Source organism: Beauveria bassiana (genome assembly GCF_000280675.1).
Source record: "Beauveria bassiana ARSEF 2860 unplaced genomic scaffold BBA_S00004, whole genome shotgun sequence".
NCBI classification, from domain to species: Eukaryota; Fungi; Ascomycota; class Sordariomycetes; order Hypocreales; family Cordycipitaceae; genus Beauveria; species Beauveria bassiana.
The window spans coordinates 1121921-1134955 of record NW_007930839.1 but is presented as its reverse complement, the minus strand read 5'-3'; the positions used below and the strand labels follow the sequence as shown (position 1 = coordinate 1134955).

Genomic DNA, 13035 nt, shown 5'->3' with positions numbered 1-13035 from the left:
TACTAAAGGAAGGAAGTTAGGGGTAGGTGTGTGTGTGTGTGTGTGTGTGTGTGTGTGTGTGGAATTCTTGATACCCGTGTGCTATGAGGCGCACATTGGCCTAGCTGCTGAGTCGGTACGTGCAGGAAGAAATTCCTTGTACATTTTTGGTTCAATGTTTGTCGCAATAACACCAAGACTTTTGGATACTTTTCTTTTCTTCTTGATGCTTTTATGTTTATGGTGGATTCAATGAACGAAAATATGGGATTGTACGCCTACCTATCGTATCTTTGAGTATTGGTAGCTATTCTTAGGACGTAATGTAATGATTATTTATCATATTCCCGCGCACTAAGTGATTGTTGCTCTTCATATTCGGCCAATTCTCCTTGTCTTGGCATGCGGAAGATTACTACTGCATGATCAAAGATTGGCGAGAGCCTTGTGCACACAAATCTAGCAACCCTAACAAGGGCGATCACCGTCTCAGGCTACCAAAGGACATGCACTGTCTCGCACTACTCTAGCAAAATGCACTCGAATCTCGTATACCTTTTTGGTGGTAAAACCTTTTGTCAAGTTGATTCGTCATTGAAACAGATGATGGCCAAAACCAAACTGGCAAGTACTTTCTGACTGGTTGCGAGGTTTATGCACAAAGAGCCATGATTATTTGATGGAAGAGTTATTTCTGCATCCAAATATACAGCGGACTGGAGCTTAGATTTTTCTCAACGCTAATTAATATATATTTCCCGCCATCTGGCCATACAATGGCTTCTCTATCAGCCTTCCATCCGTGTCCATCACTCGAGGACATGCTTGATTTGATGAGAGTATAAGATGAAAGGTGGAAAGAAGATGGATAATTAAGATGAGATGGAAAGAAAGGGTTTGAATGACGAGCCAGAAACCAAAAAATCATGTTCCGTTTATTTGTTGCAGGCAGGGTTCTCGCCGCTGGCGCAGCTAGTCAGTCCCTTTTCGATGCCATTCATGAGGTTGCCCGCGCCCTTGGCCAAGTGGCCGGCGGCGTCGACCATGCCCTTTGCATTGTCGCCGACCTCCTTGGCCATTCCCCTGACACCATCCGCGGCGTCCTGCACCATGGCCTGCACTTCCTGGCCCGTCCTCTGGGCGGCGGCCTGCACGTCCTGGCCGACCCTTTGGGCGGTGGCCTGCACGTCCTGGCCGGCCTTTTGGGCGGCGGCCTGCACGTTGCCGACGGCCGTGTCGGCGCCCTGGCCGGCCTGGGTAATGGCGTTGGAGAGCATGGCGCCGCCCTTTTCCATCATGTTGCCGGCATTGTCGGCGAGGGACTGGACGCCGCTGCCGAGGCGTTGGGCGCCGTCGCTAATGACGCCGCGGGCGTCTACCTCGGAGGCGGCGACGGCAGAGACGGGGGCGGCGGCGGAGACGGGGGCGGCGGAGACGGACGAGGCGGCAAAGATGACGGCGAGGGCGGCAGTGAATCTCATTTTGAACGATGTGGGTTGGTTGTTTGGCTTAAAAAAGAATGTATTGAATTGAAGACGAAAACAAGAAGAATAAGAAGAAAAGAATGGACGGTTTGCTGCGTTTGAGGACGTTGCGTGCCACGTATGGTAGGATTTCAAAAAGTGATGAAAGGTCAAGGCAATGATCGACGACTGGGAAGGCTTACACTTATGTACGCTCCGGGAGAGGATTTTCCACAAGACATGCTGTATTATTCCTCTTACGAGACCCAGTATCCCGTATGGACGAGGTCCTACACTCGGACTCATCAGGTAGCGCTTGAGCCTCCTACCAGATTGAGCATATTGTGACAGCGAGGGCCGAGCACGGGCTCCGGTGTTGCCATTTTCCGGCATCTGCTCAGCCCAAACAGCGGACTATACCTACCTAGGCCATGGAATTATCCCCGAGTGGTTCCCCCGGGCCTAATTATAGCTAGCATTTTCTCAAGTTCACCAATCCGTACGAGGAAGGACACCCAAACCCCCCCCGCCCCCCCTGACGGGCACAGGCGTGGCTGCCACGTGTGGTGGCTCCCAAATTGGTACTTTGTGGGAAAAAAAACTGCATAATGGTTCATTTGCTTACTGCAGAATTTATAGACGTCCGAGCACTTTTGCTCATTATAAAAGCAACCGGGGGGGCGGCGTCGCAGGGCAAGGTCCTGCCAAGAACGACCGGGCGAATGCACTGGCAGCGGCGGCGGCGGCGGCGGACGACAAGACTGTACAAAGTGCCTGAGCTTACAGCTGCCGAGGCAATGAATGCAAGCTGTAGCTCTGAAAGTTGAGGTTTTCAGATTTCTCGTTGGTGAGATCCACGCCTCAGCCTCACGAAGCGATCAAGGAAGCACAGCCGTGGACACGACTCGATTACTTTCGCTAGCCGGCCGTGGAACTAATCAGTAATTCGAACATGGAACATGCATTCATCTTCAATTTCCTTTTTTGTCTTTTTTTTTTTGTGCTCGCTGTTGGGCAAGTTGCCTACAACACTGATGAACTTCTTTGCCTCTACGCGTGCAGTCAGCTAGATTCTCGTCTTCACCATCATCCCGACCGGGAATTAATATCGTACAATTTTTTTTTCTCCCTGATTACTAGTTGGATAGATTTCTCTTTCGAATTGAATGTCAAATTGTGTAAAGCCCCCCAAAGATGAAGCTTTCGGGCCCTGTAGCCGAGAACTTGCTTCCGCGATAGCGCTCCTGTGTACGATAAAGGCGCCGCTGGGGCTGAGGATTGTTGAAACCCCATGACTTTACGTGGGATGCACCAATGCTCCGAAACGAGTTTGAACTAATTCATCAGCCACCGCTCGGGCCGGGGTTGGTCAAAAAGTCCTACGGAGAGTTCGAGGGAGTCCAAGGGCCGTTGCTCAACGCCGCGGAGCCCCGAATACATTCACCTGTCGAATGAAGGAATATGCCTTGATATCGCAAGTCAGTGCTGGACTGCTAATGTATGCCAGTCCATACACTCCATCTCTGAATAGTGATTGTAATCAGGGCCATGACTTTGTCACTCAGGATATAACGAATGTTGTTGTCACTCACGGACCTCTACGAGGCATCTCGGACCACGCTAACGCTGATAACGCGCCAGATGCCGTGATCTGCTCATAGTACTCGCTAAAGTAAGTCAGGAATATCAATTAAGTCGTAATCATAAGTGGTCAGGTGATAGTACTGTTACCAAGTGTTGGTTATCAACGATAATCATCGTGAGGTTATTGGCCTTGATTCGTGTTGTTGATTGTTATCCTACAAGTCAGTGTGTGTTGAGGCCACACACAAGAGCTACTGTACAAATTAAAGTGGGGCTTTCCTGGCTCCTAGCCAATGAGAATCGAGTGCTTCAATAATCACAACACTAAGAGAAGTAAAATAGGTGAAAAGCTATCTTTCATTATTAACATTTCTAGTCCAGCCTCGTATCTTATCAAGCAGTTATGTAAGCACACTCGACGAGGATATGTTTAATGAAAACAGAATTCTGCCGTTGAAAGAAATAAAAGTCAGAAAGAAGTGATTTATAGTAGCACTACTGGCTCCACCACTTGTAATACTTGTGAATTTCAGGTGCACAATTCCCTGCAGCGAAGGCGACAGCATGGTTACTCTACCGACTTGACCCTATTGTAAACTTGGAGGGCGTCGAAGCCGCATATTCGGGACACGTAAAATCAGATGCAAGGGCAGCGCTGCCGGAGACTCCAGGCGAGACGGCACAGCTTGGAAGCATTAGCCTTGGCTTGACTTGGTGTGAATTTAGTTGTTAGAGAAAACGAGTCCGGTTTCATTGCTTTTCTAGTCGTTCAGGCATTGCGTTTCTGGCCAATCAGGTATAGCAGTAGTAGGAAAGTGACTGCAGGCCCCCCAAAGAATGATAAATGCATTGGAACTATACTTGGTTGAGCACCTGCACCTTCCCGTAGTAGGGCGCGAGGCCGCATAACCGAGACTTGAAAGACAACGTCAAGGTAAATCTGGTTGTTGCTTAAAACCGAGATTGTTTCCCAAGTTACGGATATAAAAAGCAGTTCTATGCATATTTACTTGGCATTGTTTGCCACCTTGTCGTAGCTCGACCCCGGCAGTTGGTGGTGACCCCAGCATTTTGGTGGGGGGGAGCAGAGAGCCAAAGAGCTTCAACTCGTTACTAAAGCAAACTACGCTGGCCGATCTCAGACCTGCAGTTCTGCCGCCGGCATCGTCAGCAGCCCCGACAACGCAAGTGCCATCATCTCGCCGATGCGCGTCACTGCCCTGTTCCAATGGCAAACTTGCCAAGATGATGGCCATCAGGCGTCGACTGGCGACCACGTTTCCCCAACCGCAGTCGGTGGTCAGGGCGCAGGCGTGCCATCTCCATCTGGCGCCGCCATTTTTGCTCGACAGCTACGTGCCGCGCTATCAGACGCTGAGCGCTCGTGATGCTGCTCTAAAGCGTTCCAAAGCGTACGCTCATCTGCGGAATTGCAACCTTTGCCCCCGATTGTGTGGCGTGAACCGTTTCGAGACGACGGGCATGTGTCTCATCGGAGCCACGGCCAAGGTCAATGTCATAGGTCCTCATTTCGGCGAGGGTGCGTTTATTTTTATGATTTCCTCTTTGGTTACACTAAGCTAACGGGCGAGGAACCTTTGTATTTGCAGAACCGTGCATACAGGGGCACAATGGCAGCGGCGCCGTCTTTATGAGCGGCTGCAACCTGCGCTGCGTCTTTTGCCAAAACCACGACATTTCCCACCAGCGCAACGGCATGGACTTGACGCCAGAGGAGCTGGGTGAGTGGTACCTGAAGCTGCAGACCGTCGGCAACGTGCACAACATCAACATTGTCACCCCCGAGCACGTCGCGCCACAGGTCGCCCTCAGCATCCTGCACGCGCGGGAGCTGGGGCTCAACGTCCCCATTGTCTACAACACGTCGAGCTTCGACTCGATGGCATCGCTGGAGCTGATGGACGGGCTAGTGGATATTTACCTGGCGGACTTTAAGGTGTGGGAGCCCGCCACGTCCAGACGTCTGCTCAAGTCGGATGACTACGCCGCAACGGCCAGGGAAAGCGTCAAGGCCATGCATGCACAGGTGGGCGACCTGTGCTTTACCGGCGACGGCATCGCGAAACAAGGGCTTCTCATCCGCCATCTCGTAATGCCGGGACGGGAGCACGAAGGTGTGGAAATTATGAAGTACCTCGCGTCCGACGTCTCGAGGGACTGCTTCGTCAACATCATGGAGCAGTACGCTCCGCGAGCGCATGTAGGGAAAACGAGGCGCGGCAAGTCTGGCAAGTCTGGTGGCGGCGGCGAGCTGAGGTACCAAGACATCAATAGGCCGGTGAATCAAGGTGAGGTAGCGTCGGTACGTGACGCTGCAGAGAAGGTTGGATTGTGGCGTTTCAACGAACCTCCTAAGCACGATGGGTTTGCCATCTAGAAAGCCAAGAAGACGTTTTTGTGTGTGAGAGATATAGTGACTGCCACACCTGCCACACCGAGGAACTGCAGGTCAGGACGCGAGCGCGTCTTGTTTAGGCCAAGCCTTTGTGCTACAGAACCGCTTTGTCCAAGACAATGAGGCACAAGCCACAACAACAACAACAACAACAAGTATGACAGCATCCACTCAATCTCGCTCACAAGCCTAACTATTTCGATGCGCCGCAAAGACCAGAAACCCAACCAGTTCATTCATTCAGCCGCACCTCTCCAACTAGTGGTGGTGGGGCCCCTCCGGCTGTCGTTCTACACCTCGTGTATGTGTGACCTCTGAAGTCTCTGATCAAGGCGCCAGCCACCTACCTGCGCCCGCGCAAACAAAAAATTAATGAGGAGTCGGAAGTTACCGTTCTGCTTGTGGCATAGTATACCCGACTCTTTGGGGCGAGCGAGCTGAGGGGGAAAATGGGAAGCCAATCGAAATTCATCTAGTCTTTCTTGGCTGGCGTTTTCTAGCTCTTGGCTTGCAACCTTGCCCCGCGGGCTAGAACCCCCCCTGCGCCTCTCTATATCGGTCGTTGACCGTACCCCGACTTCTTTGACACAAAGACTGGAGCTAACTTGTCTTGTCTCTTCGTCCGGTGCGTGCTTTTGTGTATATCTATTGTTCTTCCTGCTCTCTGCTGCATGCCCTCTATCCTGAGATCAACATGGCTCCAGTTCTGCTCAACAGGGACGTCATGTCAAGTACAACGGCTTCACACTTACACGGACAATATTACACCAAATCGCCAAAACCAAGACAGAGTAGTCCACTTGTAACAGTCACCACGATGATGGACCAAGTACATGGGACGATGATGATACACGACACTCGAGATACGAAAGAGGCGCCGAGAAATAGGCCCGACTGTCCACGCCGTCGAATGGCCCGCGCGCACTGCCTTCTCGCTCCTCGGCCATACGAGGAAATCTACCACGAGCAGGCCTACCTGGCGACGTACCTACAGCAAAAGACGCAGCGTATTGAGAGCATCATCAAGGAGTACTCGGAGACGCAGTCGCAGCTGCAGCGCGGGGCCGAGGGCAAGACGCGGCGCAGGCTGCGCAAGCTGCTGAACCTGCTGCGGTGCAAGCTCGATGAGGCGTCGGAACAGGAGCGCGTCATATTTTCGCGCATGGGTGAGCTGTATATGGAGTTAAACAGCCGGGATACCTGGGAACGCACGCGGTCAATCTCCGCCGCCGACACCGCCCATTCGGCAACGATGGACGATGATGCGGCCGGGAGCAGCCAAGCCGGCGTCGCAGATGAAGAGTGCGGCGTCATGCCGGTGACGCCCTGCCCCAGCTTCGTCTCGTCGGACGGCAGCGTTGCCAGCTCGGCGGCGCTCGCGTCACCCGAGTCTGCCTTTGCACCAGTGTTTGTGCATGCCGACGAGCCCGACGGCCACCATCCTTACGCGCCCGAGTACCTCGAGTCCGTGCCCGAGGAGATGGAGGTTGAGACGACCAAGAAGATGCCGGCTGAGGCACCGATGGAGCAGCCCGAAGAGAGTGGACAGTGGCGGCAGGAGAACTGGAGCGGGCCCGAGATTGGCATCCTCGAGTACCACTACGTGCACGACGAGACTGAACAGGAAGAGGAGGACAAGGGTAGTGAAGACGACGATAAGGAGGAGAAGGAGGGGGAGGGGGAGAAGGAGGAGGAGGTGGTAGAGGAGGAGAGGGAGACGCCCAGCAGACCGTCAATAAAAGACCGCAGCCACAGATTCAGTCTGCCAGTGATGCAGTTTACATGGCCCGATGCCTGACGAGCACAATGTTGTTTTTTTCATGAACCGAATCCGAACCTATAGCTACAGATTAATCATGTAATTTGACATTTGAAATTCTTGATACACACTGAATAAAACCTCTTGCCATTTCGTTGCATACAGCGCTACCCTTGTTTTTTCAGCCCGTGCTCCCGTTTGCCATGTATTTCCAAACTTGTTTACATATGACATGTCATAGTACCTACATGGCTACTGATCCTGGCCAAGAACTTAAAAAGAGAAGAAAAAAACAATGGCAATGTTGGTGGTTTTTCATTTTGTTTTGTTTCTGTTTGTTCGTCTTTTTTTTTTTTTTTTTTTTTTTTTCTGCTTGTTTCCCCGTCTTTTTCATGCAAATTCCCCGAATTGACCATCGTCAAAGCCCATTTGCATGAGCGATCTGCGCTTCGACTTTACATCCTGGGCGCTCGGCGGCGGCGGCAGCGCGAACCCCCCGTCACCGCCCACGACGCTGTTGGTGCTTCCTTCAGGCCTGCCCGCCGCTGCCGATGACGACGACAATGATGATGATGATAATGATGATGATGATGATGATGGGGGAGGCGCCAGGGCAAAAGACTGCAAGCTCGCGCCCGACTTGTTCCCCTCTGCCTCCTGTTGCTGCTGCTGTTGTCTTCTGCGGCCAAACTTGCCACCAATGTTGATGGTAATGGTCTCACCCTCCTTCAAGCTATAATCTTTCGGCGGATCACCCCCCGCCTCCGCCGCCATCTTGTTATCCTCTTGTCCTCCTCTTCCGGCCCGTTGCCCATTACCACCACCACCGCCGCCGACCGCCGCCGCCGCCGCTTCCCAGCCCAGCGCCTTGCGCGCTTCTTGCAACGCAACAGCAAAATCAAACGCCTCGGGCCGCTCCTCAAACCCAATACCCAGCACGGCCTTGCGCCCTGCTTCATCTCGCACCGTCAGCGCAAAGAAGCGGGAGCTGTCGGTTGCGGGGTCGACGGCCGCGGGGTCCGCGTACGGCGAGGCGGCAAAGAGCTGGCCGGTCGCGGGGTCTTCTAGTACGGTGTCGACTTTGAGCTGAGAGGAAGAAGAAGAAGAAGGAGAAGAATCGTAAGATGTCTCAATGACGCGGATCCGGGCGGAAAAGATTTGCCGCGAGGGATCCGTAGTCCAAGAGGCGGCGACGTGGCCGCGCATCGACGCCATGGGAGGGATGCTGTAGACGTGCACCTTTTCGGCGATGAAGAGCACGCGCTGGATGGCGTCGGCGGGCAAGGGCCTGCCGGTGGCGGGATCAAGAAGCTCCATGGCCTTTTTTCTTTTCTCTTTTTTTTTTAATCAGATCGTCTGGGACGACCGCGAAAAAGCCTTTGCGGGGTGCAGACGAATAGAGAGTGTGCGAGTGCCCGGTCTCCGTCTCTGTGTTTTGTAGGTTGCCAAGCTTGTAGGGATGGGGGGGAGTTGAGTCGGTGGCTAAAACAAGAAACTTGTAGATGCGAGAGCAAAGAGCTGAGAAGAAAAAAAACAAGTTCAATGCGACAAGGAACAAGGACAAATTGGACCAGATAACGGAGAAAGATGGGGGAGGAGGGTTTATCACGAGAAAAAAAAGTATGTTAAAGATGTCGTGTCGGATACTGGTAGATGGCCAACCACTTATTACGCAAACAAGCTCCCCGCGCGGTCCCTTTTTTTCGGCGGGGCGCGACGTAAAATACCGACCTAGACAGCTTATTACAGCTCCAGACTACCGCTGACGCTGCAACATCAAAAGAGGCGGTGCTATACTCCGTACTTTTCTCCATGTTCTTTTTAAGTGCCTTGACCACGTCACTCGTTGGGATCCTCTCGGCGAACCGTGGTTGGTCGGTGCAAAGGTTGCTGCCTGCGAGACTTAGCCAGGCCAGTTTCAGATGTGAGCATTTGCTCGACTCTACCAGACAGACGCCACGTCAAGCTACACGCAATCGATTCAATCGACATTACACGTAAAACGTAATGCCATTAAGCTACTGGGAGTCAGAAGCTATATCCTTTTCTAAACTCTCTACCGGTAACACCCAACTTGCATCATCGTCAGCCCGCCTCCCTTGATATTTGCACACACTTTTCTTTTTTGCTGTAATTCCAAGCACATGGCCTCTTGCTTTCCCAACACAAAATCCATGCATATTTATCAAGGCCTTACTCCTCCTCCTCCTCGGCCTTCTCCTCGGCCTTCTCCTCGACCTTCTCAGTCTCGACCTCAGCCTCGGCCGTAGCCTCAGCCGCAGCCTCTTCCACTTCCTCGTGGCCGTTCACTGCTGGGGCCTCAACGTCAACCAGAGAGCCGCCCTCACCCTCTAGCTTGAGCCAGGCGTCCCACTCAGGAAACAAGTCATCATCTTCGCCGGGAACGCCAATAAGTTTGGCTACGCGAGACTTCTTTGACTTTTCTAAGCTGTCCTTCCACTCTGTGACGGCAGCCGCAGCCAGGCTGGGCTTATACGTCTGTGCGAAAAGCACCGACTCGGCATATCGCTCCGTCTTGGTCAGAATGCTCTGGCACTTTTGCACGTCTCCCAGCAGCCAGTAACAGGAAAAGGCAATGTTGTTGGCGCTCTTCTCCTCCGCTTGCGCGGCCAGCTGGGTCAAGCCGTCGCGATCACCAGTCGACGAGTAGAGCAGTAATAGAGATGAAATGTCCTTGGCATGTGTAAAACACTCCGTTGCCAGGGTGACATCCCAAGCAGCAAGAGCCGCGTCTCCAACAGTCTTCCACTTGTGCTCAACATCGGCAGCGCGGGCAAGCTCTAGGGCAATGTCGAGCTGATTGAGGCCGAGAGCAAGATCGAACTTGTGTTCAGGGTCAGTGGCGACCTCCAAGGCGAGCTCCTTGTGGCCCTGTCCTTCGAGAAATCGGGCAATCTTGTTGAGCTGGTCATTGGGGATGGTGGGCAGCAGCTCGGCCGCAGTCTCCAGGTCCTCACGTAGAACAAGTGTCTGGTACTCAAGGACCGGCAGTGACAGGGAAAACGACGTAACATTGACATCCTTGTCGGCGAGGTAGATTCTCGAGTCCCTTTGGATGTAACCCAAGACGTACATGGGCTTGTCAAAATGGGAAACGGTGTAGGTCTGATCACCGACCAGGTAGTTTAGACGGTTTGTGCTGTTGGTGTAGATGAAGCAGTCGCCAACCCATTCGCCGGTGCGCACGCTATTCAATGTTAGAGAGTGCACTAACACAAACGGTCAATCAACTCACGTCTCGCTAATATCAGTAATAACTTCGAAAGCAGCCTCCACGCCATCTTCGTCGACCTGGCCGGCCTGGACGGCTTCGACATAGTTTTCCCGGGAAAATCGCAGAACGTAGAATGTATCCTCGCAAGCAATGGCAACAAGCTCGCCGTTCTCGGACCAGTAGACGTGCTTGGGCTCAACCTCGATTCTACGAACGAGGCCGCCAGTGGCCCAGTCAAAGAATGAGATGCCACCCTGTCCTGTAACACCAAGAAGGATGCCACCAGTCAAGCCATCAGCCTGAAATCCGACATCAAGACCACCTGACTTTTCAGCAAAGTTCTTGTAGATCTTGACAGTCGTAGGCGTCTCGCGAATAGCAAAGTCGTTACTATTTTCCTTGGAAGCCCAGACAAAGTCAAGCGCGGAACCAAACGCTTTGTTGCGCCATGCCAGAGCGGTGTAGATGATGTACTCTCCGTCACCGCAGACGGCAACAAACCGTCCATTGGGCGAATGGATCAGAGTCTGAGGGTAGACTTCGCAGGTTCCGAGATCCTTGGTCGGCAGCGTAATGGGATCGCTGTCCTTGATTTCGACATCTAATTACATGTTAGAAGACTCCTTCATTCGCTCGTGCAGTTCCATGGCTTACCTCCTTTGATGATGGAAGAGACGACCTCGTTATGCTTGGCCCAAATGAGCTTGCCCGAAGGATCCATGGACACAGCGGGCTCCTCACGACCAAGCTTGACAACGACGACACCATCATCGTAGCCGACAGCGATGCATTGCTGCCCTTTTTGTGAGGAAACACACCAAGCGCGCTCCATACTATAGTTGAGAGACGTCTCGAAACGGTAAGTGTTGGCGTGCCAGACTCGCAGGGTGCCATCCTCCGACCCAGAAACAATGACGGGCAGCTCGGGGTGGTAGACTGCAAACGAGACATTGTGTGTGTGTCCTTCGAGGGTCGCAATCAGTGACTTGGTTGTGTAATCCCAGATCTTAATGGTTCGGTCATCCGAGGTTGTGAGAAGATATGGCTTATCGGAGTGAGGATAATAGTCGACGTGATTTACGCCCTTTGTCTCATGCGCTTCGAGGGTGAAGTTGGCATGAGGGGAGCCGAGGTTCCAGATCTTGACAGTTCTATCCAGACAGGCAGAAGCAAAGGTATTGGTGTCTTTGGGGTTGATGGCCAGCGACAGAATGTAGTGGCTGTGGCCCTCAAAGACGCGCACGCACTTCCAGCCCTTTTCCCAGTCCCACAGCTTGATAGTCATGTCATCAGAGGCAGTCAGAACGAATGGCTGCGTAGGGTGTACAACGATGGCTCTGATGTAATCTGGGTGGGCTTCGAACGAAGTTATCTTCTCGGAGGTGTTGTAGTTGTAGACACGAAGCTGGAAGTCATCGGAACCGCAGACGATCCAGTTTTTGCGAGCAATAAATCTACCAGCGCGGACTGGAACATCGGTCATCTCAAAGGTCTTGACGACCTGCTGCGTTTCGTAAGAGGTGATATTGACGTTGCCTACAAGAGGTTAGAAGGAGGGTTGGGGGGCAGGCTTGCGCATCTACCGTACCATTGTATAGGGTCGTGAGCACCCAAGGCTCGTGAGGGTGGAAATCGATGCCCTTGACTCGGTCGCTGCGAGTGTAGAGCTGGCGCTATAGGGGAATGAATGTCAGGATCAATTCGAAAGCTGGAAGCTGGGGTCGCGAAGGGGGAGAAGGCCAGATTGCGCCTTGTGGCAGCGTCAAGCCTGGCGCGGCCAACACCGCAGCAGTAATTGTGTATCACATGCCAGATCGCAGAATATAATCGTACCTTAACGTCGAGCTTCATGTTGACGGTATCTGTCCGCTGCTCGCGGCGTTGTAGAGGTGAGTTGTCAACGTGGAAAGTCGGCGTGGAGGATCCCCTGATAGTGGGGTTGGCGGACTAGGAGTTGGGGCAGGAGTGCAGGTAAAGACCATGGGAAAGAGCGGCAAGGAATGTGAGTTGTTGGTAGATGTGTTTCCACTGCTGTAGAGAAACTTGGCTATGACAATGGCGGATTGCCAGGTGATTGATACAATGCAAGATAGCTTTTGCCGACGTACACAGCGGTAATTGGGCAGCGTGATACGAAAATGTGGCCATAGGAACTCCAAGCAATGACAGGGTTTGTGCCTATTTTTTAAGGCATCAACTGCCCACTTACACTGTAAATGGCAATGCAGCAACCGAAGCCTTGTGAAGGATAGCTGGGTCAATTGATCTCGAATAAACCGTTGGCTGCCTTGAAATTCTTGTTCATATGCGTGTGTTATTGCACAAGCCGAAAAGTTAGTGGTGGTTCGGCAGGTTGTGTAATGAGTATGTGACCTCGATTGGAAAGCAACGAATCATTGCTGCATGTTTGGGCAAGTAGTCCCGTGCACTCTGTCTCTTAGGTTTAATATAGTCTTGTTTGTTCACTTCAGACACCCGACAAGTAACTGTTTGCGACCCTTTGGAAAATTGGGACGTGGACTTTGCCGCTTTTGTATTGTTCTTCTTGCTGCGACTCTCTACGCACTTCGATGTGGTATGTGTATTGTCAAACCACAAC

At 52.5% G+C, this 13035-nt stretch overlaps 5 protein-coding genes across 5 annotated transcripts; 2 read left to right on the top strand and 3 right to left on the bottom strand.

Moving 5' to 3' along the window:
* Positions 1–914: 914 nt before the first annotated feature.
* Positions 915–1460, bottom strand: BBA_02148 (uncharacterized protein; the record flags this gene model as incomplete). The annotated part of the gene is made up of 1 exon (XM_008597245.1): positions 915–1460. One exon carries the CDS (start codon positions 1458–1460, stop codon positions 915–917), a length of 546 nt encoding a protein of 181 aa, XP_008595467.1.
* A 2811-nt stretch (positions 1461–4271) lies between these two features.
* On the top strand, positions 4272–5424 carry BBA_02147 (radical SAM superfamily protein; the record flags this gene model as incomplete). Its single annotated transcript, XM_008597244.1, has 2 exons — positions 4272–4566; positions 4637–5424. The coding sequence occupies 2 exons, from the start codon at positions 4272–4274 to the stop codon at positions 5422–5424; spliced, it is 1083 nt and encodes a 360-aa protein (XP_008595466.1).
* An 835-nt stretch (positions 5425–6259) lies between these two features.
* Positions 6260–7240, top strand: BBA_02146 (uncharacterized protein; the record flags this gene model as incomplete). Its single annotated transcript, XM_008597243.1, has 1 exon — positions 6260–7240. One exon carries the CDS (start codon positions 6260–6262, stop codon positions 7238–7240), a length of 981 nt encoding a protein of 326 aa, XP_008595465.1.
* A 351-nt stretch (positions 7241–7591) lies between these two features.
* Positions 7592–8518, bottom strand: BBA_02145 (adaptin ear-binding coat-associated protein; the record flags this gene model as incomplete). The annotated part of the gene is made up of 1 exon (XM_008597242.1): positions 7592–8518. One exon carries the CDS (start codon positions 8516–8518, stop codon positions 7592–7594), a length of 927 nt encoding a protein of 308 aa, XP_008595464.1.
* An 876-nt stretch (positions 8519–9394) lies between these two features.
* Positions 9395–12287, bottom strand: BBA_02144 (coatomer WD associated region; the record flags this gene model as incomplete). The annotated part of the gene is made up of 5 exons (XM_008597241.1): positions 9395–10409; positions 10458–11037; positions 11091–11972; positions 12025–12109; positions 12270–12287. The coding sequence occupies 5 exons, from the start codon at positions 12285–12287 to the stop codon at positions 9395–9397; spliced, it is 2580 nt and encodes an 859-aa protein (XP_008595463.1).
* Between the last annotated feature and the right edge of the window lie 748 nt (positions 12288–13035).